Raw genomic sequence first — 25,023 nt, 5'->3', positions numbered from 1 at the left:
TATTAAATTAGCTCTAGGATATTTACCTATCGAGCTTATATATCTAAATTACAACGAGCACTTTTTCTTTTCCTGTATTTTAATTAAACTAGTAATTTCACTATTACATTAAAATAGACTTTGCTCTTTAGACCATTGTTCTAATCTCCTTTATATATATATATATATATATATATATATATATATATATATATATATATATATATATATATATATATATATTACTGAGTCTTTTACAAACGGAGATCTTTTCTTTCTCTTTCGTTCCCCCCTTCTCTCACTTGAGAAGGAAAGATGCATTCGTTTGTGTTTTTTTTTTACTCTCACCACGTAATCAATTTCTGTAATGTTATTGTTCAATTCCGCTACATTAAGCTGGCCAGAGTTGTACAGATTTTAAATATGGCCGTTTTCTATCTGAAGGAATATTGATTTAGATAATTATGGGTAAATGGATTATTAATCTCGCATTTTTCATAAGTTAAAGTGGATTATTTACTGTTAATATCTATTAAAACATCTAAAATAATGAATTTTATTGCTTAGTCTTAATTCGGTTATTCAGCAAAATTGCTTGCAAACTGCTGATTTCATTTTTATTTTTGGCAACAATTAGAATACCACCAACAAAACGAAAGAAGATCCATGTTTTTGGGTGTGTTACTCACGATCTTTTTTTACTAAATATGTACGACTGGAAATTATGTACGATCAATTTACGACTAATTGTCGCTGTAATAAACAATAAAACGATTTTACTCCGAAGTTTCGAGAAGTAATTTTTAGACAAATAGTTTTTTAATCCATACCTAAAAAAATTACTAAAGAAAACTCCGAATCGTTGATTGAGATTGTCGGACTGACTTCCTCATCTTGGTTGTTATTGTCACAACGTTTCGGCCGTTTTGCCCTCCGGCCTTCGTCAGGTGTTTTGTATCGAACTGGGGAACCGTTTGTTAGGAGTCTCGAACCCAACCCTTTATTATTATTACGGACATTGTGACATATGGCCGAGTGGTCCTAGACGTTGTATCAAAGGTTACAGTTACCCAAAAAGGTGCTGAGTTCAATCTTGAACGAAGGCAGTGAAAAAGTAACATTAAAAACAGAGAATCAGCAACTATGTCCCAAAGCCTAGCTGGAGCCCGAACACGGTACCCCCGTAATAATAATAAAGGGTTGGGTTCGAGACTCCTAACAAACGGTTCCCCAGTTCGATACAAAACACCTGACGAAGGCCGGAGGGCAAAACGGCCGAAACGTTGTGACAATAACAACCAAGATGAGGAAGTCAGTCCGACAATCTCAATCAATGAAAACACCTCATCTCAAAAAAATACAGACAAAAACTCCTAATCATTAAATATTCCCCCTTACACTGGCGAACGTAAAAATGTTATTAAAATAAAAATAAAACTTTAGTCACAGTCGCGATTATTTTTGGCAAATTCTTAGACCTATAAGTTTTTTCATTGTGCCACATTTTTATATTTTAATTTTTGTAAAAAGTATATAAATAAATAAAGTTTATTTCTTTTTTATTGAAATAAAAAAGCAAAACGAATTCAGTCAAAGTCACAACTTTTTTTTTTTGCAGATTAAATTTTACAAGTGCATTTTTTTTAAATTTGAATTTTTTAACATAATAACAATATAACACTAGAAAATCTTTGTAAAAAGTAGAAGAAATTCTTATCATTATCATCGACTATTGCTTATTTTTTATTTGGTTGTTTGTTTCGTTTTTAGTCGCGTGCAAGCGACTCTATAAGTTACTCCGCCGGTCGGTCGGTCGGTTTGTGCTTTGCCTTTTTGGTTAAGATCAAAGGTCTGTTGTTAATAGATGCTGTTCTTAGCCGTTTAAGTTTTTCTAGGCCTTTTGGCCAAAATCAAAGTGTAGCATCTGTTCCGGAAGATACTGCAAGCAGAGACCATATGTGGGGGAAATCCCACATATAAGACCTTGGTCAATGTAGGGGCAACCCTTCATACCAATTGTCACTATCGAGCTCCCCTAATTGAAACTGTCGAAGTTACGTTGACTAATTAAACCCTTAACGACTGAAACAATTTTTTTCCAATACAATGTGCCAAGTAATTGTCTCAGTTTTTTATAATTTAATTAATCGTGTTTAATGTTTAGTCCTGCATAATTACTAAAATTAAGGCACGAAAAATCTAAAGCATGAACAGGCACGACTAATCTAAAGAATGCACTTGTTTATTTTTTTACAAAGATTTTTTAACGAAACAAATATATATATGTCGATGTATGTGTTCACGAGTATTGGTATCTGGGTGTCCTGTGTGTGCACATGCGCTTGCATGTATGCGTGGGGATGCAGGTATGCCTGAATCAATATACGCACATGGGTCCGTGTATACGCCTTGGGGGTAGGGGCGTCGATGTGTGTATGTATCTGTGTATTAGCGCGTCCATGCTTGCGCACACGTACCCAGATTTAGCACCTTAAGGAAAATTTGACGTAAGCAGGAGCGATGCGGGTGTCCATGCATGCATGCGCACATATGTGCATATATTTGCACGCCAGGTTGGAGTTGTATGTGTACACATGAACGTTTCTTTAAGTATATATATGTGTACGTGCGCATGTGTGTGCTCACGCGCGTGGCCGCTAGCTAACCCTCTCCAAACAATTAACAAAAATAAAAACGAAATAAACCGAATCATAGCACCCCGCCTGCGAACCTAAGCGAACAGCCAACAGGTCAAGAAATCATCTCACCAAGGAGACGCCAAAAACTTTAACATTAGGACTCAAATTTTAAAGTAACCCCCTCCTCCTACCCCCACATATTCCCCTTTCCCCTCCACGTATCCCTATGCCCTCAGCCACACCAGAAATTAACTTCCCAGACCCTCACCCACAAGTTCCTTAAACTCCAAAACTAAAACATTACCGACAGACCAAGCACCCATCCCACCTTTCCCCTTGTTCCCTTCCTCTCTTTTTTCCCGTTCTTCTTGCACCCATCCCCTGTTCACTCTTTCACTCTTTCATCCCATAACAACGAACATTCCTGTAAAAGTCTGAGGAAGCTACAGACGGCCAAAAAAACGGCCGGGTAGCTGAAACAATAATGTAACTTAGCAGAAAGATACGGCAATAAAAAATAAATTATATATATATATATATATATATATATATATATATATATATATATAATGGCAGCATATTGATTATCGAATATTGCCATTAGGAAGACAGCTCAGTGGGGAACCGCACGAAAGTGGCTTTTAAGCACGGACAAACTAAGGTATTCTTTGGCATAGCTGACATGAGCGCCACTAGCAACTGAACGGTCACTTCTAAACCGCCTGCATCTTTCAGGTATGCCCGCAGTTGACACAAGATAGTTTTGGTAACATAGGATCGTTTTATTGACGCTCATATCTGCATCAGCCTTCATTGAATGTTTGTTTGCCGTTTTAGGCCACAGCCAGTCTTTTTATTATCGAAATACACACTGGTGGTAAAATGTGTATTCCATTGCATATCAAGTAATGCCTGCGCTTGAAACATTTTATAGTGAGGAAAGACTTTGCACCGAGCCAATCCCACTCTCTGAACAATTGCCACATTGAACGAAAAAGAAGAGCAAGTCAACATCATTGGATGCAGCAGTCGCCGCAGGTTTTATATCAGGGTTTTTCTTTTCCTAAGGTTCACCACGGCTTACGGGAGCCCTTTCCCCTGCATGCTATTTGATCCATGACTGGAACTTAGGTTGCTGGGCACCAGAGCATACTCCACACGCCGATGGGTCATGTATGCCGCAGCTGACAGGGTCTACGTACCTAACCCTTATCCTTTGGTTGTGGGCCAAGAATCTTTACCTATATATATCTATCTCTCTCTCTCTCTTACTCTCTATCTCTCTCTCTCTCTCTATATATATATATATATATAAATATATAGTCATCTACATACAGTACTGTTTCGCTGTTTCACAAGCAACTACCTCAAGCCGCCCATATGACAGTCAGAGCTTCTAACAGCTTTTGACATCGTCCAAATGCCTAAGCTCAATTTGTTTACACAGAGCAGGTCATCGGTGCGGCTAGACAAGCAACAACCTCAGGGCAGGATCGAAACCCGACCGCCCATATGACAGTTGGGGCTTCTAACCATTGCGCTATTCGGCTGCTGCTATGCGGGTAGTGAATTAACAATATTTTGACATCGTCTAAATACCTAAGATCAATTTGTTTACACAAAGAGCATCGCTACATACGATAATGGTAATTTGTATATCACTTCCCAATAAGCTCAACCCAAAATAGGGAGTATTATATCATTATTATTATTATTATTATTATTATGTGTCTTTTTAAAACATTTTCATAACCGTTTTATTTTTATTTATATATCTGTTTACGCTTTTTTGTCAGTGTACTAGAAGGAATTCAGTTGATTACAACCCTTTCTGCGTGTTCTTTATATTACATTAATACAACCCTGAATCCGACGGCGCAATACTACACAGTTCGATACTGTAAAACTGAAACGAAGCCGTTCTGCTTGAAAAGGGCGCCATTTTCTTCTTATTCCTATTTATATCGATTCTTTGCTTTAAAAAACTAAAGTAATTACGTGTTTACTTTTTTAATATTCCATTTTGCTGTTTCGGAGTATTTTACTAAAGTAATTAAAGCTTCATTATTTTTCAAAACTGTTTTTTGTTTCTTTGTTTTTCGATATTTTGTCGATATTATTTAGTAAGAGTGTTTAGCAGAAAAGTAAACAAACGACTACTCGAAAAAATAAATATACAAGAAATAAATGTTACCATAGTCAATAAAAGTTCAGTTCATGTTTTTATTTTGTTTTGAAATAGTTTTTAATGCTCTTTACTTGAAATAATTTCAGCGAACCGAAATTAAAACGAAATTTGAGGCGATAACTACTTAAATGAATTTTTCTATAAACTACACATGTCATAATTGAATATTCCTCAAGCACAAAATAACGGAAAACATTAAAATATGTTTATAAATATTCCTTACGTTGACGGAACTCTCTTAAATTGTTAACAAAGAATGCTCAGGTGCCCATCCTTCAAATTGAAAACGGGGCTCTCCATTTCAAAGTCGCTGCCATTTTGATTTTTTTAAACCGGTTTATGAATTAAAAAAAAAATATTTACAAACTACTTAAAAATACAAACCAATGAACTTTTCTACCATAAAAGTAACTTTTATTGACTATGGTAATATTTATTTTTTGGATATTTATATTATTATATATATAACCTTTTTCTCTTTGTAAGGAAACATCATTTTGTTAGTCACTCTTGGCTACGAATGGAAACAAAGTTGATATAAAAAGTATATATTTTCGCGAAAATTATCTTTACTTTCATCATATTTTGCTTAGGGTAAAATTTTTCAGTATCAAAACCTATCTATTAACAACTCCCTCCTTTTCATAACCTATCATACTTTCATTAATCACAGTCCATTTTCTGTAGTTTTTTTTTAACCCAGTTAACAACGGGTACTTCTGCTAGTATATATATATATATATATATATGTATATATATATATATATATATATACATACCCATAAAAATATTGACTTAACGAGTAAACCAATTAAAATAAAATGATTGTACATTATTTAATTGTAAATATTTCTTGTTTTGTTCAAGTTATGATAAAAATAATCATGGAAATATTGGCAGAAATACAGTCTTTTCGCATTTAAAGAAGAAAACAGATTAGTGCAAATGGTTTAATTAAGGGAAGCACAAGAAAAAACACTCATAGAAGAGGTAGTCCAGTGCGTCCGACTCATGGGATAATCGGTTTTAACATCGCAACGGCTTAAGTCGTGCAAGCGTGAAGTGATCAAAGGCGATAAGTCCTTTGAAAGTAAGTAAACGAATTGTATCGAAACGAAACTCTAATGCTTCATTTATTTGTGCAGGCGAAAAGCCTCACAACCCCTTTTTTTCTCCTTTTGTAGTGAATTACACACGGTTTCATCTTTTCTGTGGAATTTCGAACACATTTACGGGCATCTATTTTGGACACAAAACATTTGTGTGCTTCTAAATATCTCGGCCATATTTTCTCTCTTTTTCGCTCTTCACGCACACACGTGACTCTAATTATTTGTCTACGCATACACCTATAAAGTTGATCTGCGTCGCACTTTCATTGCTATTAAAAATCTACTTTGCAATTTAACACTTAATTAAAACGAACTCAGTCGTGGATATGCGAGCAACTTCATAAACGTTAACAAATTTGCATATTCTATTGGAAAATGAATTTCATTAAGTAATTTTTTTCATTTGTTTTATGATTCCTTATTGGATGATTGGCTTCATTTAACTATTACGTTCATTTTCCATTTATGCATATTTTCTGCATTGTGCATAACTAGATAAAAAGTTACAGCAAAACATGCACACACATATATACATACATATATATATATATATATATATATATATATATATATATATATATACTTGTTTATTGTTATATAAACATGTTTACATCCCGCTGCTACAAACATGCTGATGATATCTGTTGTTTGATTGAAACAAGTGGCTGTTTGTAGCAGCGGATGTAAACATGTTTATATAACAATAAACAAGTACTATCAGCTCTTTTTATTGAGCACTATCTAACAACCTCGTTGAATTCACTAGTCCATTACTTTTGAAAAAAAAACCCCGAGTATATATATATATGGTATATAACTGGTATTGTCTGTTTGTGTGCATACAGTTTCTATATATGACAATAGTTGTCAACTAAAAAAAACAGTTTGCTTTGGCAAGATAAAGTCAACTAATTCTGAACAGGCATTTATCTATATTATTTAGCTGAAAGCCGCTTATTTATTTTTTTATAGCTATTATTACTCATTTGCGATTGCTAAGGTGGTAACGGCGGAGATAGAGACCTGAAGATTTTTGTTTCGATTTCGGCTAATTGCATCGAAGTCATTTTTTTTTTACTTTAGAAATCATTACTATATATATTGAGTATAATCTTAGAATAAATAGAGCATTTGCTTTATAACAATAAATACGAAATCTGCATGACTTAAAATAAAATATTTAATCCTATTTTATGACTGGGCAACGTCGGCTGGCCTGCTATAGGTGCTAGCCTAATAGCACTGAAAAGCTGTGATATAACGAAACAGCTTCTCTGCGGATGACTACTATTTTAAGTTTCCCTTCTTGAGTGTACCGTCATAAACGATTTCATCCGCTGCTTGCTTAGCGTATTGCAAAGCTCTTTGTTTGTAAATAAGCAAACAAATTGAGCACTGTAAAAGAGACCCGGCGAGAACCTGTGTGTCAACGTGATTGCGCTGCACATGGAAAATCCATGGAAAAACCTCTTGTATTCTTTGTCCAAAATTTCCGTTTTGAAAAAATATAATTTTCTGAAGGATATTTAAATAAAAAGAAACTAAGCAATTAAGCGAAGCCCACTATTTATTTGTTTGACAACAAAGGATGGTTTGAGCACTTTCTGCGAGGGGCGAGCGTGGATTTAATACATACTCGAGGAGAAATATTTGCGGCACTGATTCGTAGCCCGATGGTTAGAGCTGTCAATGCGACGGTTGTAGGTTCGATCCACGGCTGGGGAAAGGTGTTTGTCTAGTCGCACTGATGAGTTGTGATACAACGAAACAGTACTGTATGTGGATGACATATATATATATATATATATATATATATATATATATATATGTATGCATATATATATATTAAGAGGTGTATTTGCTAAAAAAATAAGGATAAAAAGTGCTCAATACGTTAGTAGAGCTGAACATGTTTTATTATTTCAACCGTGAGTGTATTACCTTAAATCATTACACACACACACATGCACACGCATACACACACACGCACACACGCACACACACACATATATATATATATATATATATATATATATATATATATATACATGTAAATTTTAAGTTTGGCTGACTAAGGACTGAGTAAGCAGAATATTATGTTGATTATCAAGTCACATCTAAAAAAATATAGTAATAAAGTAATGTAACGATGAAATGATCGCCCTTGAAGAGGGGCATGATTCGATTTCCGTTTGATTAAACCCAGATTTCGTTTTTTGTTGGAGAGCATCACCTAGTTGGCCAGTTGTGTACAAATCTCAAGAGCGATAGGAGGCGTCTATCATGTCTGAAAGTGACACAATGCTCAACGAGCGAGATCGGAGATGCGCCGCTGTGCAACTCATGCTTACTATCAATTTTAGTTATGACAACAGGACCATTGCCAGCACCTTCAAAATGCATCGCTGGATTGTACTGAATAACATAGACGGGCTCAATGTGATGAAAACAAAGTTTTCGGCCACAGTTATGGTCTTTGGTGTTATTTTAAGTGAGGGCCACATCATGCCACCTCACATCTTTTAAGTCGGATTGAAAGTAAACACCAAAGTGTACCTGAATGTGCTGAAAATATGATGGTACACTGGTTCAATCGGGTTGCTCATCGGCCACTTGGTTGCACCAGGGTATCAACACACGCAAATCGTGGGTGTGGCAGCAAGATTCGGTGCTGGCCCACGAGTTCAAAGTGACCCAGACTGACTTCAGATAGAGTGCTACGTCTTTGTATTATTTTCTCACTGGAGCCCCTCTTCCCCCAACTGAACTCACTTGACTACTTCGTTTGGTCATACGTCACCGACATGAGCTACCACAACACAAAAACCAGTCTGATCGCCGCCATCCGTCAAATATTCGCTGAGCTTCCGCTGGTGATTATGGAAAAAGGCATGCTCCCATTTCCAGTCCCGTTTCGAGGCTTAAGGTTGCTACATTTAATAACTGTTCACTCTACTATATAATCAATTGAATTGATTTTTTGAATAAAAGTTTTTAGATAAAGTTTTAACGTTGTTTTCTCCAGGGCGACAATTTATCGTGTCACTCTGTATAATTTGAAAGAAGACATAAAATAACATTTTAGTCGTGTTAGCGTGAGCATTTATTATTTTAAACATAGAAACGTATTTTTTGTGACGATTGTTATAGTCTTCACTGATTTGTAGATTTTGTGTAAATTTGTGATAATACAGTTAATGAAATAAACGGAGTGTAAAACCCGTTCTCATGTCTTTTTTTCAGCGTACATCGAGCAGGCTTAAGTTTAATCGTGTTGAGGCTCCATCCATTCCGATCCCCGGAAAATGTTACGGCTACGAAGAGTGCGAAGATGGTACACTTAAAAAGCAGGAAGCCCCGGACAGAGACACAACAATTGGACCAGCCTATTATAGACCACGTTCGGTAAGTGAATGTAGTCAATTAATTTTAAAGACTTTGACACACATGAACACGTTCTCAAATGCATACGTATATATAAATGCAGAAAGAATAACTCAAAATATTTGGGAAAGAGATGGCACCTCGAAATATTATTTTAAGTATAATAACTTAATGCCATGCTATTGGCTGTATATTCAAAACACGAATTGCAATATCTTTCCAATAAATATATAATACTAGCGGGGCTGGAGCGCTCTGCCTTGCCGGATTATCATATAAGCTTGAATGTATTTTAATTCATACGAATGCTGTATTTTACAGAGCAAATTCTCTATTGAATATTATATATATATATATATATATATGTGTGTGTGTGTGTGTGTGTGTGTGTGTGTGTCACCAGTCTATAGATTCGAACCCGGTTACACAAGTCATCGCTGGCTTGATTAATAAGGACCGTATCCATTCAGGTACCGTTAATCGCGTAAAATAACCATGAATTTTAACATTTTATTTATTTTTTTAAATTTTTACGTCAGTCATAGTGATCTAATCATTATATGATGATCTATGCATAAGAGATAAATTGACCGACTTAATTCAACTGAAAGTACTCAACGACAAGAAAGGAGTTTCTTAAAGGGGATGACATAATTATTTACTATAATAATTAAATACCTACAGACACTTTCAGGAATCTTCAGTGCAGGGTGTCACGATTAACACCAGTCGATAGATTCGAACCCGGCTACACAAATCATCTCTGCCTAGTACTGATTTAAAAAGTTAAAAAAAATGACTTGGACACCATCGGCCGAAATCGAAACCAAAATATTTATCACTCCACCCACCTTCGCTCATGTTGGAGCTAACCCGACAGATAGACAAGAAAGATTTAAAATTAAACCACTTCTAGCTATGATTGAGTTTGCGCATGCAAAAAACTAACAGAAATATGTCTGCAAGTTTAAATGAACATTTTACATTTAAACTTGCCTACATATTTCTGTACGCGTTTTTCATCGATCCAAACAAAGATTTTATTTGTTATAATCGATCCTTGGTGTTTGATTATTATTTCCTTTTATCGCTTAAATATTTACACGCAGACACGTCTAACTGGAAAGAGTTTATCGGTTAAATATTTACACGCAGACACACACATACGCACGCATGCATGCGTTGTCTGAATTATATAATATTGATATATTGCAACGTCTAACTGGAAAGAGTTTATCGGTTAAATATTTACACGCAGACACACACATACGCACGCATGGATGTGTTGTCTGAATTATATAATATTAATATATTGCAACGTCTAACTGGAAAGAGTTTATCGGTTAAATATTTACACGCAGACACACACATACGCACGCATGCATGTGTTGTTTGAATTATATAATATTAATATATTGCAGCGTCTAGCAAGAAAGAGTTTATCGGTTAAATATTTACACGCAGACACACACATACGCACGCATGCATGTGTTGATTGAATTACATAATATTAATATATTGCAACTTCTATATTTCTAACTGGAAAGAGCATTATATAAGTTATGAGCTGCTGGGCATCAGTGGTAACATTTTACGGTAAACGAAGATCAAGACAATAGAATAAATGTCTTTGTAAATACTTGAACAGGTGCTGGTCTTTCTATCTATTTATCGTCTCTTCTTTACGTCATCTTCACATGTTTGGGTCGTAATCCTCTTCTGCTTGTTGACTGTCTTGTCTGTTTAGCTAAACGACCAAAACTACTCGAGTATGAAACACAATGCATACTCTGTTGAGTTCTCAAAACTTTTCGTTAGAGAGAGAGAGAAAAAAACTTATTTATTGAAGGAGAGACTGTCTCGCTAAACGTATTTTCTTCTTAAGTTGTTCTTCTAACTTGGGAATTGACGGGCTGAGGTGTCGGTAACACTCAGCTCATCACAATGTGGAATCTGTTTTTTTTTCTGATCCTACACATCACCTTTTTCTGTCCTCAGTCAGTGGAGGAGAAATCCTTTATGACTGAGGCAATTGTACTTTTTCCTACACCAGTTTGCCACTTTTTGGGGAACTGTATTTTCTCCACATAGATACCGACCTTTATCTAAGTCTGCCCGCACAAGAAGGCAAGTTAATAGGAACACTCAGCTCAGATCTATGCCTATTTTGTGCGCTAATTGTTATAAGCTTCCCGGATTTTATGGTTTTATATAAAGTTGTGATAATACAGACAATGAAATAAACATTTCATAACACGTATACATCCGCATCCCCTCTTTTTAGTATACACCATGGAGATGAACGAGATGCTACTTCAAAATATATAATTTAACATACTATTGTACATTCAGAGGACGCTTTGGCATATCTTCCAATAATTATATGATATTAATACTAGCGGGATGCCACCCGGGTTGTCCCGGTGTAAAATACGCTTTAATATTATATTTTAATTTGTCTAGATTTCATATATATTATAATAGAGTCGTGATTTCAAAAGTAAAAATATATATATATATATATATATATATATTTAGGTGCCATCAGTCAGAATCGAAACCAAATCTGTAACATTCAAAGCTAGTAATGTACTATTGTACCCACGTGACAGCCATATAAACCGATTAAAAATTAACGATTTTTAAAAAATTTGACCCATCTTTGACTCCTTAAAAATGTTAATTGGCGAAAGACCTATAAAAGAATGGCCCGTAAAAAAAAAATAAAACAAAAAACAAAAACAAAAAAAAAAAAACATTGAGCCCCCTAGCGCCGCTCTTTGACTTTTAGTTTCGGTGGAGATGAAGTTTGAAAATATGGAGACTGACCGACAGACATATAGGTATTTATATATTAGATATTACAACATCTAACTGGAAGGGGCGTCCTATATGTTATGACCTATAAGGCATCGTATGTATCATTTAATGCTAAACAAACAATCATTTTAAAGGATTGCTATTTTCTATTAATTCCAATGTTGTGTGACCAGTAATTTAAAAGTTTATCAGTTAAATATTTACATACACGCAGGCCCACACACATACATGCATCTGTTGTTATAATTATATAATATAAATATACTGCCAAATCTAAGTGGAAAGGTAGTTATATATGCTATGACCTGTTTGATATTAGATGAAACATTTTGCATTAAACAAAGAGATTGAACATGGTAGTCTCTATCAATACGTAGACATAACACGTTTTTCTTTCTAGTGAGCAATCAAGACAGCAATAGGATAAATATATTTGTAAATACATGCGCAGATGATTTTTTTTCTATCTATTGAGCGTCTCTTCATTTTGTCGTCTTTGCATGTGTGGTTTGTGATGCTTCTGTGATTGTTGACCGCCTCATCTGTTTAGCTAGAGGAACAAAGCGACTCGTGCATGAAGCACAATGGAAAATCTGCCGAGCTTTCAAAGGTTTTATTTAGAAAACATTTACCTATGGAGAAAAAAGGCTTCATAGCTAAAAAATTGATTCTTTATTAACTTATTTTTCTATCTCGGGAATTGAGAGACGCAGATGGACAGAATTTTGAGGTAATATTCGCTAAGATTATCTCTACATCGTCGGAAGCGCACCCTCTGTATCGCTTCACGAATGAGAGAGACCATGAAATCTATTCTCTCGCTTGAACACTTGACGTCATCTCATATTTTCGACATCTATTTTGTCAAGGGGGTCCAAGCTTTTCTTTTTCCGTTTCAATCACGCCGTCTGCCACTTGGTACATTTCCGTTTGCAACTACGTTATCCTGACATGTACTTATGTGACCTTCACCAAAATCCACACTAGTTTAATTAATCTCTATTTACTGGCATAGGGTCCCAATATATATCGCACATCTATTGAGTGGGATTATCGCTTCTAACTGTAAAACTCAAAGTAAAACAAAAATATATTTTTCTAAACGAATTCTAAACCCACAACAGCAATTAATTACAACGTGGCAGGAGAACGTTTAACTTTGTAACAAGTTACTTTTTTTTGACGTTTGAGAATAAATTTATTTATACTGTTTAATGCGATTGTATGCTACTTATAATAAAGCTTCGGTATACAGATGCCTTTTCTTTCTCTCTTCTATATCAGGGGTTCCCAACCAATGGGTCGCCGACAGAGGAGTACGTAGTCTTTTTAAAAGTAGTTTTTTTTGTATTACATTTTCACCCCAAACAAGGCAAATTGCCACTTTGGTGTAGGGGCTACTATCAGGGGCAACGACTACTGGGGTACTATGTAGGGATTTGGGCAGTAATATGTCGGTTCACGTTACACTTGAACTTCTGCACGTCAGTACTGTTGGGGAAGCAGGGACCTGGAATGGAATTCCAAAGTCTAGCGGTTCTGGGGAAGAAACTATTAGAGTAGAAAGACCTTTTACATCTAGGAATCTCTACAGTGTGGGGGTGGGATTTAGCAGCCTGTCAGGTTTGTCGAGGGTGCTCACGTCGTGGGGGCACAAGTGATTGCAGCTCGTCAGAGAATTCACCACTAAAATACTTGTAGAACAAGCAGAGGGATACAACATTTCGTCGATGGGACAGAGGTTGAAGCTTAGATGCCAGTTCAGGGCCTATCAGGTTTGCGACACTCTTTTGAACCTTGTCAAGGAGCGAAAGACTAGTTGCAGATGCACCAGCCCAAATGTAACAGCAATACTCCATACATGGGCGAATGGTGGCCTTATAGAGGTACATGATACTTTCGGGTGTTAGTAGTTGTCTAGCACGGTAGAGAGAGCCCGCCTTTCTTGCAGCGGCCCTAGCAATGCCTTCAATGTAATTGTTCCAACTCATATTTGCAGTGAACGTTAGGCCAAGGAGTTTGAAAGATGTACTCTTAGATAAAGAGTCGTTGGCCATTTCTATAGGTGGTAGAGAGGATTTCTTGTAATTATTGAATGAAACTAGTTTAGTCTTGGCGGCATTGAACGTGACCAAACATTTTTGTCCCCATTCCACTACAGATTGGAGGTCTTCCTCTAGTGTTTCTGCCATTTCTTTAGAAGTGTGTTCATTCGTCTTCCTGTCGTGCCTACCATAGAGTGTAGTGTCATCAATTACAGTTTTCAAACTTCAACGTTTTGTTAGGTGCAAAGCAAAATGTGTGTTACGTTAGTTCAACGACTTCAGGTGATATTATGGGTGTATTTATCCTTACTGTTGAAGTGCATCATCATCATCAACAATTTCACTAGATGGGTTGGATAAAATTTCACACCTATACGATAATATTATTTTAAGAAATAAATGCGATTTTTGTGAATTCCAGTCGGACCAAGATACTTTGTCTTTGGCATTATTAATAGGATAGCGCGTGTGTTATTTATTTTGAATGTCACGCTTACATCCGAGTGACTGCCGTTTAATTGTTATGGACTTCCATTTTTTGTAACAAATTTACCAAGAGTTTTTCATAGGATTTGGTTTATGTTTCGCTTATAGCTGATGTACACAAGTCATATAGATATATTTTATTTGAAATCGCAACTTTATAATATGAAAAAAATCGATATAACTTGAACTCTATAATAATACATACAAAATCTGCAAGAAATAAAATATCACATTTAAACGTACTTACCAACTGGGTTACGTCGGACGTTTATGCTAGCTTGGATAAATACTTTTGCAGTTTTAACAAAAAAGCTACAATACTATCAGAGTGTCTCCATTTACGCTGAACATCTACAAAATGCCAACATCAATATATTATGTATGAATGAGTTCCCTGTGGAATTTCCACAGCCCCTGCTAGTAAATAATTACTAGGGATTTGACAACAGAATATTCTTTGAATTCTTTTGACTCTCAAGTATATATCCGACACAGTAAGACAAAGCCAATCAACCGAGAACCCCATCCATCTATATAAAAACATATAAGATATTAACGAATATATACTCAAGAGTCAACACAATGAATATAATATGCTGTTGTCATAGCCTAATAATTACAAACTTAAAAAATATTTTTTAGATGTTTTTCTACTTGCTATTCACAGAAAAAAAAGGAAATTAAGCTGCTGATGATAAACCCTTAACATTTAGGTAAGGGGTCGCGAGTATCAAATACCTGGGAACCCTGGCAGTAGATATAACAATGATTAAATATTTATTTACATTAAGAAAAAAGGACAACCAAAGCATATATGTAATATTACGTTTCTGAATTTTTAGATGTGGATTGGTTGTTCGTATTCATTTGGTTCTAATCTATAGTGTCATTTTCACGACTTGTCGACTGATGTAACCCCCGGAAAAAAAAGGTACTGGATATGAACTTAAACTATATCCAATTGTGAGGCCCCAGCTTGTGGGCTTTGGGGTGTGTGGAGCCATCCTTTAATTGCCATTGCTCCCAGGTCCACTCTGACCCGGAGTGGTAATACCTGTTGGGGTCCCAACTATGGGTTAAATAGAAAGCGACTTGAAAAAATATATATACTCCATTAAAAATGTTTCTTCAAAATCACTGGATTTAGCATTAAATAACTTGAAAAGGGTTGATATGCCGTAAAACAAAACCAACCAACCAACCAACCAACCAATCCCCCCAAAGAAGAAAAACATTTATTTGCTTCACGAGGATAGCATGCTTTTGTTCCGTCAGCCATGATTGAGAGTTAAAGGTTCAGTTCTTAGTGTGAGTGACCGAAAAATAACATTTCGAATTATTTAGGATCTCCATCCAGTCCTTGATGACGGAACAAAGGGAGGCCACTTGCGTGAAATAAGTTCAAAATTACATGCAGATTCCCGAGTTCAACAAAAACATTGCTAAGTTCGACAAGATTAACCTTAAGAAGGCCAGAGATCACATCGACCGAAAAATTGTAAAAACGACACTCAATAGTCAGGTGAATCAAAATGATACTTATATGCAATATTTACTCCGGGTAGAGGGGAAGAACGAGAGAACTTCTGGAGTATGAGATATATATATATATATATATATATATATATATGTATATATATATATATATATATATATATGTGTGTGTGTGTGTGTGTGTGTGTGTGTGTTGGTTGGTTGTTTTTGTTTATGTATGTATGTATATATATGCATATGTATATATGTATATATATATACATGTATAGGTATATACATGTATAGGTATATACATGTATATATATATATAATAAAATATTTTATATTTTATAAAATATTTTATATTTTATAAAATATTTGATATTTTATAAAATATTTTATATTTAATTCTATCTCCATCTAATCTTTTTTTCTCTCGCCTTCTTCACTGATTTTCTTTAATTACACTTTGTTCGTGTAGAAAGCATATCTTATTTTTCTTTTATTAATATTATTGGATATTTTCCCCCATATTCCTTGTACAGATTTCGGCCTCTGGGATTATTTTGGACCATCTTCCAATTACGCGATTTCCTTGGATTTTACTTGTGCGAATGGAAAATTAAATTAATTTTCTTGGATTTGCATTTTTGAATTTTACCGTCATTGGATGCTTTCCCTTCCACCAGACTATCCATTCACGTGAAATAACCTTTTTCTTCACCATGTTCCCTCAGCTTCACATTTTGTTATCAAGTAAGATCTTTGACTTACTTGCAGTCTCATCAAATATTTTTGTATGTAAAATCCGATCCCGCATTTTGCTAATTCTGACCCTCTGATGAGAAGGAAAGTATTTCTTCGAAACTCCGCTGATTTAGGACTATCCACTTATTAAGTGTTTCCTTTTCAGATTAAATATTTTTAAACTCTTTTTCAAAGTGTTTTTAACATGTTTTATTAACTATTTGCTCTTATGTGTGTATATATATATGCATATATATGTATGCATATATATGCATATATATGTATGCATATATATATGCATATATATGTATGTATATACGTATATGCATATATATTTATATGTATATAAATATGTATACTTATATATAATATGTCTATGTGTATATCTATAGGCATATATATGTATATGTGCATATGTATATATACATATGCATATACATATGCACATATATGTATATGTATGTATACATACGTATGTATATATATATATATGTATACTTATACACATAGATATGTATATATATATGTATTTATATATATAGGCATATATGTATATATACACATGCATATATATATACATATGTATATATACATATGTATATATATGTATATATATATATTCACAAGTAAATTTATATATATTTAGATATACATATATATATATATATGTATATATATTTGAATATACACACACATATATATATATATATATATATATATATATAATAAAAAGCAGCCGTCGTTTACTGGGTCCAACAACAGCCTACAGAAAATCGATTCTGATTTATGAAAGTATGATAGGTTATGAAAAGGAAGGGTTGTAAATTTGGGTTGAATTTGGGGGTATCAAAACTAAAGCAAAATATGATGAAAGTAAAAATAAAATAGATAAACCCCATAATTTATTATACCATACCTGTTCACACTGAAACACTTATCACAATAGTCTGTGGATCTATATTAAAAAAAAACTTGTTAAACTTTGTGACATATTTCCATTCTATGGAGGTCAGGATCGAACGGACACCCCATAATTTTTTTATACCATATTTCTTCAAACTGAAACATAATTATAAAAGTATAATTACGCCGATAGATATGAAAAGTCTTTATAAAAGTTTGTGCCTATTTCCCTTCTATGGAGGTCAGGCGCGAACGCAGACCCCACCATTTTATTATACCATCCCTATTTAATTTAAAACATACTTATCAAAGTATTATTATGTACATCTATATCAAAAACACTTCTAAACGTCTTTTTTTTTAATTTTTAATTTTTTTATTTTCATACTTTGTGGATCAGGCGCGAACGCAGACTCCAAAATTTTAATGAACCACCGTTCTGCCATATCAAACATACCCATTCCTGCGTCTCGATACATCTTCTATCATTATATGCAATCAGTTTAAAAAAATAATCAACCATATAGGAGCCTATTCGTGACCAGACACACACACAAACATTCAGCTTTATATTATAGGCATATATATATATATATATATATATATATATATATATATATATATATATATATATATATATATATATATATATATATATATAATCCGGGAGTAAAAATTAAGTTTATAAGCTAAAACCTTCTGTTAACTTAAAAAAGTGAATATTTATATTTATATTTATATAGTAATCCCGACCAAATAAAAAAGATCAATTCAACCAAAATAGGTAAGATAGCTTGTTATAGGAGAACACAGAATTAAAGCTATAAATTATATTTTAACATGAATTTATTGTTCGACAGAATACGCAAATAAATGTATTAAAATTTTCCTTAATGCCGGAGGTTCAAATATATGCGTTCCTCTCATCAGAGGAAAGATATTAGCAAATGAACATTATAGCGAAGTTATGTAATTTCTGGTACTGGTATGAATTGAAATAGCATTATATGAGAGTAGTCCTGAATGCAGAAAATTAGTTTTTAGTGCAAAGAGTTTATGAAATGGCGAAAAGTAATGGAAACTGAAAAACGTAGATTTAGAATTAAAACTTACAAATCCAGATGAAAGGATATGGAAGTGTTAAAATTTTTCAAGAGTAAAAGATAACCAGAGTTAATGTTCCCAAAAGAAGAACTCAGATTTATATTGCTGCCAAATAAATCCAAATTAAATTAATGCCAATACCACCAAATTCATAGCTTCACAATAATGTCCACTTGCTAATATGTTTACCCGGATGAAAATGACGTATTACTTTGAAACTCTGCGAGCTAGAGAGAGAGAGAGAGAGAGAGAGAGAGAGAGAGAGAGAGAGAGAGAGAGAGAGAGAGAGAGAGAGAGAGAGAGAGAGAGAGAGAGTTTTTACACACCGATCTGTCACTATGACAATGGCATCAGACAGTTCTTGTAAAAATATAATAAACCTAATTAAAACACGTACACATATATCACAAATAGATATTTGCATATTTAGGCAGCAAGTCATTATTAATACACGACCGATTGAACGCGACAAAGTTATTATTTTTTACGATCTTTCTGGCTAACTATTCGATTTGCCGAGCAGTTATTTTAATTTCAATAGGCATGCTATATAAAATGGCGCCCCAAGGTTGTTGTTCGTCCATATACTTCTCAAATTATTCAGAAAGATCGGAAAAAATGAATAACTCAGTGGTGCCTAATCAAAAGTGCTTGAATATATATATATATATATATATATATATATATATATATATATATATATATATATATATATCCTACCCTCTGATGAGAAGGCGAGTATTTCTTCGAAACTCCGCGGATTAAGGACTATCCATTTATCTAATGTTTCCTTTTCAGATTAAATATATTTTTAACTCATTTCAAAGTGTTTTTAACATATTTTATTAACTGTTTGCATATATATATATATATATATATATATATATATATATATATATATATATATATATATATAGGCATGTATATATATGTATATATATATATTTATATATATATGTATATATATGTATATTTATATATGAGAGAATAAGTTGGTACCCAAGCAGCGGATAAGGAATTGAGAGAAGACGTTTACGATTTGAACGTCACTATCTTTCCTTTTCTTTTCCAATAAATATTCTCAACTTTATTATAGTTTCATGTGGAGAAAAAGCCTCTGTTTACCTGAATCGTTAACATAACTTCTCACATGTTTGGTGTTGTCGGCCTAAAAAAATGTTTTCATGGTTTTCAAATCGCAAGCTGCTTCAGTAATTTTCTTTTGCTAACTGGGGAGTGTCCGTCATTATTTCGGACTGACTACGTAAGTACCGATTATCTATAGGTGCAGATTTATGGCATACAAGAATTATTGCTAATTAATTTTTGGTATTCTAACGTCAGAGGGTAACTGAATTGACCGAGCATTGGATTGTGGCATTGTTGTACATATAACAGTGTTTTGGTTTTCGTTATCATTTTTAAAACAAAGCAGAGCTGATTGTCTCTCTACATCGATATTGTCTGCCGTATAACCATAAAAAAAGTTATGGTACCATAAATCATGGCTTATTTTAGATTCTCTGTTTGAGATCGATATCCCAAGGTATACGGTGGATAATGTTTCAATCTCGCGGGGAAACGAAGATTCGATTTATTATTCATAAAATCCGTCAGAAACAAAGATGTTTTACCCCCCACACCCACATCGAGCCGAAACAGTCAACATTTTTTAAAATCCTCTCGAGAAAGTTGTCTCCCCTACCGCTAGCTATATTTGGTCTGGCTAGACAGTTTAAATAATGAACGATTTGTCTTTTTAATTCACGAGGTGTTCTCTCCAACAACAACGTGGCGTAGTGGATATAGCTTCTACGGTTCCAGGTGAGTATTGTCTGAATATAGCGGTTTTAATCCTAACCAAAAGAAGCCAGAAGATTAGTTGGCCAAAAACGTGGCGAGACAACATTACCTATGGAAGACAGTAACTATTGAGTATATTGTTAATAGACTCAGCATTCCTCTCCCGTCGCGGTGAACCACCTGACGAAGGCCAAAGGAATAGTCGGCTGAAACGTCGTGAAGCAGCCACTATGAAGATGAAGATAACAGTCCGCAAATAAATAAACAAAAAAAACTACTTGAAGCTGTCTGCACAAGAATCCCGTCCTCTATACTCCGTGTCGTTCGTCTTTTTACGCGCTTTCTATTTTGCCACGTTTTCATATCATTCGGAACTTTTCCGGGACCGTCATATATGGTTGGATACTCTATCCGTAGCCATGTTTCTCCACCCACGTTAGTAAATCTGCTATTCATATCTCTGGCGCTCTTTTCTTTTCCACTGTTTTACAATTTTAAAATAAATCACGATTGTTTTGTGATCAGCTCGTTTGTCCGGAAATGTTACTGTTGAACGAATTTAGAAAGAGCTGTTACATTCTAGGCACGGCACTCAGCTTCCTGTGTGTTATGTACGACGAAACGAGAAGCACGTCTGTTACGTATTCACTGTGGCCGGTTGTTCAAAATTCGCTTTTTCAGACTATATAACTGCTAACATCTACTTTTGTTGCTGGCAAAAATATATACACCCACTGACAGCGAAGGAAAAATCACAACACAGTTGATCTAAAAAATATATTGCTTTCATTTCACATTGACTAATCAGCTTTAGATGATAAATTATTATTCTTTATTTTTACGTTTCTGAAAGGCAGAGGTGAGTGGATGTGCTGGATGCCGACCGGTGAAGAAATGTTTACGTAGCCTTGCTCTCTCTGACCGACTGGCTGCTTTTTTCTCTAATACATAGGGTGGATTCCAATTCCAGCTGTAGCTATCCATTTGTATCTAAAATTATAAAAATCGGTCAGTCATCTCATAAGATGTATAATTAAAACTAATGCTAGGACAACAGCATACTCTTTTCATTGTTTTGACTCTCGAGTGTGTATCCGTTGATATCTTATATGATTTTATATAGAGTGATGTGGTTCTCGGTTGATTAACTGTCTCTAACTATAACAGATATATACTCGAGAGTCAAAACAATAAAAAGAACATGCTGTTGTCATAACCCCAGTTATAAATCACTGAATTTTTAAGTGTCTACTTCGAAAGGGACTAGATTGCCATCTATGTATTATCAATAAATGTGTCTATACGAAAAAGGTCTTGAAACTTACTACGACACTTTTAAATGTCTGCATAAAAATGTCTGGAAACTTATTTAACGCACCTCGTATATATATAGATGTAAAGGAAACGTTATTACACAGGGAAATATTCATAACTATCTATATATCCATATATATATAGATAGATATATAGATAGTTATGAATATTTCCGTGTCCAAAGACGTTTTCTTTTTAAATTCCATGCAATTATTCTGAATGTATAAATTATTCATAAATATAATGCAGCGTAATAGTGAAATGAAATAACCATCCCTATAAGAAACCATAAAGACGAATAATTTAAAACAACATGCAAATCAGTAATCATTCAGTAGGCTTTTAATATCAGGTAGACCGTGAAAAAAACTCAACTATATGGGCACATATATATACATATATATATATTATATATATATATTATATATATATATATATATATATATGTATGTATATATATGTGTGTGTGTATGTGTGTGTGTGTGTATATGTGTACTATATACATGTACTTACTCCGTATGACTTTTGGTTATTCCCTAAGCTCAAGGAAAAACCTTAGAGGCTATTGTTACGAAACAATTGAGGAGAGGAAAGAGGCTGTGACGAGGTTCATCGACACGCTCACAAGAGTACTGTCATGTAGCTTTTCACAAGTTGTAGGAACGTTGTCATAAATGCATTGCAGCAGGAGGAGATTACTTCGCAAGATACTACAATTTCATATATGTTCTGTGTGTGCAACCGCTCTTTCACAAATAAACGTAGGCATTAAACGTGACACATACACTTTCATAGACCGCTTTTTGTAATCAAACGATAGCAATATGCACTGTAGTAATTATTTCTGGAAATGTTCAATGAGATTAGAATGAAACCAATCGTAGAGTTTCCTTCTAATCTCTTTGAAGATTTTTCAGATAAATATGGTAGAAGCCTTTCTAAGCATCACTTATAGATATATAAGATCTGGATTTTTCCATATGCACGGATAAAAGCAGACCACTATTAGAGTAAGCCATATTGCTTTTGGATCAACGAGCATTATTCAAGTTCAAACCAATTCCATTTTTCTGGATTTTGCTACGATTTGATTTATGCATCTTAATAATGTGGAAGTGCAGTTAAGTCAGCAGCGGACAGAGCCAGGCGGAATGCGTGGACTCATAATGCTGCGAATTCGCTTGGAGCTGGCTCAACATATCTAAATAAAATGCTGACACAAGTACAAGTAAAAACATCGTTGTGCAACACTTTCTCATAAACGCCTGTATAGAGATGTCAGCCATTTTTCCTATTTGATCTATATACTTCTTGTACTTCTTGTACTAACGAAACAAAACTATTTTCCCACTACGTACTAACCAGATAAAACTATTTTCCCACTATGTACTAACCAGATAAAACTATTTTCCCACTATGTACTAACCAGATAAAACTATTTTCCCACTATGTACTAACCAGATAAAACTATTTTCCCACTATGTACTAACCAGATAAAACTATTTTCCCACTATGTACTAACAAGACAAAACTATTTTCCCACTATGACTTAACCAGACAAAATTATTTTCCCACTACATACTAACCAGATAAAACTATTTTCCCACTATGTACTAACCAGACAAAACTATTTTCCCACTATGTACAAACCAGATAAAACTATTTTCCCACTATGTACTAACCAGATAAAACTATTTTCCCACTATGTACTAACCAGACAAAACTATTTTCCCACTACATACTAACCAGACAAAATTATTTTCCCACTACATACTAACCAGATAAAACTATTTTCCCACTACGTACTAACCAGACAAAACTATTTTCCCACTATGTACTAACCAGACAAAACTATTTTCTTACTACGTACTAACAAGACAAAACTATATTCCCACTACGTACTAACCAGATAAAACTATTTTCCCACTATGTACTAACCAGATAAAACTATTTTCCCAATACGTACTAACCAGACAAAACTATTTTCCCACTACGTACTAACCAGATAAAACTATTTTCCCACTATGTACCAACCAGACAAAACTATTTTCCCACTACGTACTAAACAGCAAAACTATTTTCCAACTACGTATTAACCAGACAAAACTATTTTCCCACTACGTACTAACCAGACAAAACTATTTCCCCAATACGTACTAACAAGACAAGACTATTTTCCCACTACGTACTAACAAGACAACACTATTTTCCCACTATGTACCAACCAGACAAAACTATTTTCCCACTACATACTAACCAGCAAAACTATTTTCCCACTACGTACTAACAAGACAAAACTATTTCCCCACTATGTACTAACAAGACACAACTATTTTCCCACTATGTACTAACCAGACAAAACTATTTTCCCAATACGTACTAACAAGACAAAACTATTTTCCCAATACGTACTAACAAGACAAAACTATTTTCCCACTACGTACTAACAAGACAAAACTATTTTCCCACTATGTACTAACCAGACAAAACTATTTTCCCAATACGTACTAACAAGACAAAACTATTTTCCCACTATGTACTAACAAGACAAAACTATTTTCCCACTATGTACCAACCAGACAAAACTATTTTCCCACTACGTACTAAACAGCAAAACTATTTTCCCACTACGTACTAACCAGACAAAACTATTTTCACACTATGTACTAACCAGACAAAACTATTTTCCCACTACGTACTAACAAGACAAAACTATTTTCCCACTATGTACTAACAAGATAAAACTATTTTCCCACTATGTACCAACCAGACAAAACTATTTTCCCACTACGTACTAACCAGACAAAACTATTTTCCCACTACGTACTTACAAGACAAAACTATTTTCCCACTACGTACTAACAAGACAAAACTATTTTCCCACTATGTACTAACCAGACAAAACTATTTTCCCAATACGTACTAACCAGACAAAACTATTTTCCCACTATGTACTAACAAGACAAAACTATTTTCCCACTACGTACTAACCAGACAAAACTATTTTCCCACTACGTACTATCCAG

General features: G+C 34.2%; 1 protein-coding gene across 1 annotated transcript in view; it reads left to right on the top strand.

Annotated features, from left to right (window-relative positions):
* LOC145265676 (sperm-tail PG-rich repeat-containing protein 2-like) overlaps positions 1-25,023 on the top strand; it is a 1,924,518-nt gene that overhangs the window by 288,057 nt on the left and 1,611,438 nt on the right. Inside the window, exon 5 of the mRNA XM_080121737.1 lies at positions 9,162-9,323. Coding sequence (XP_079977863.1) covers positions 9,162-9,323 — 162 coding nt within the window. The remainder of the gene's footprint in view (positions 1-9,161; positions 9,324-25,023) is intronic.

Source organism: Euprymna scolopes, chromosome 40 (genome assembly GCF_053919585.1).
Source record: "Euprymna scolopes isolate OS-2025 chromosome 40, ASM5391958v1, whole genome shotgun sequence".
Classification (NCBI taxonomy): Eukaryota; Metazoa; Mollusca; class Cephalopoda; order Sepiida; family Sepiolidae; genus Euprymna; species Euprymna scolopes.
Note: the sequence above shows the minus strand (reverse complement) of the source record. Positions and strands in the feature narration are given on the sequence as shown.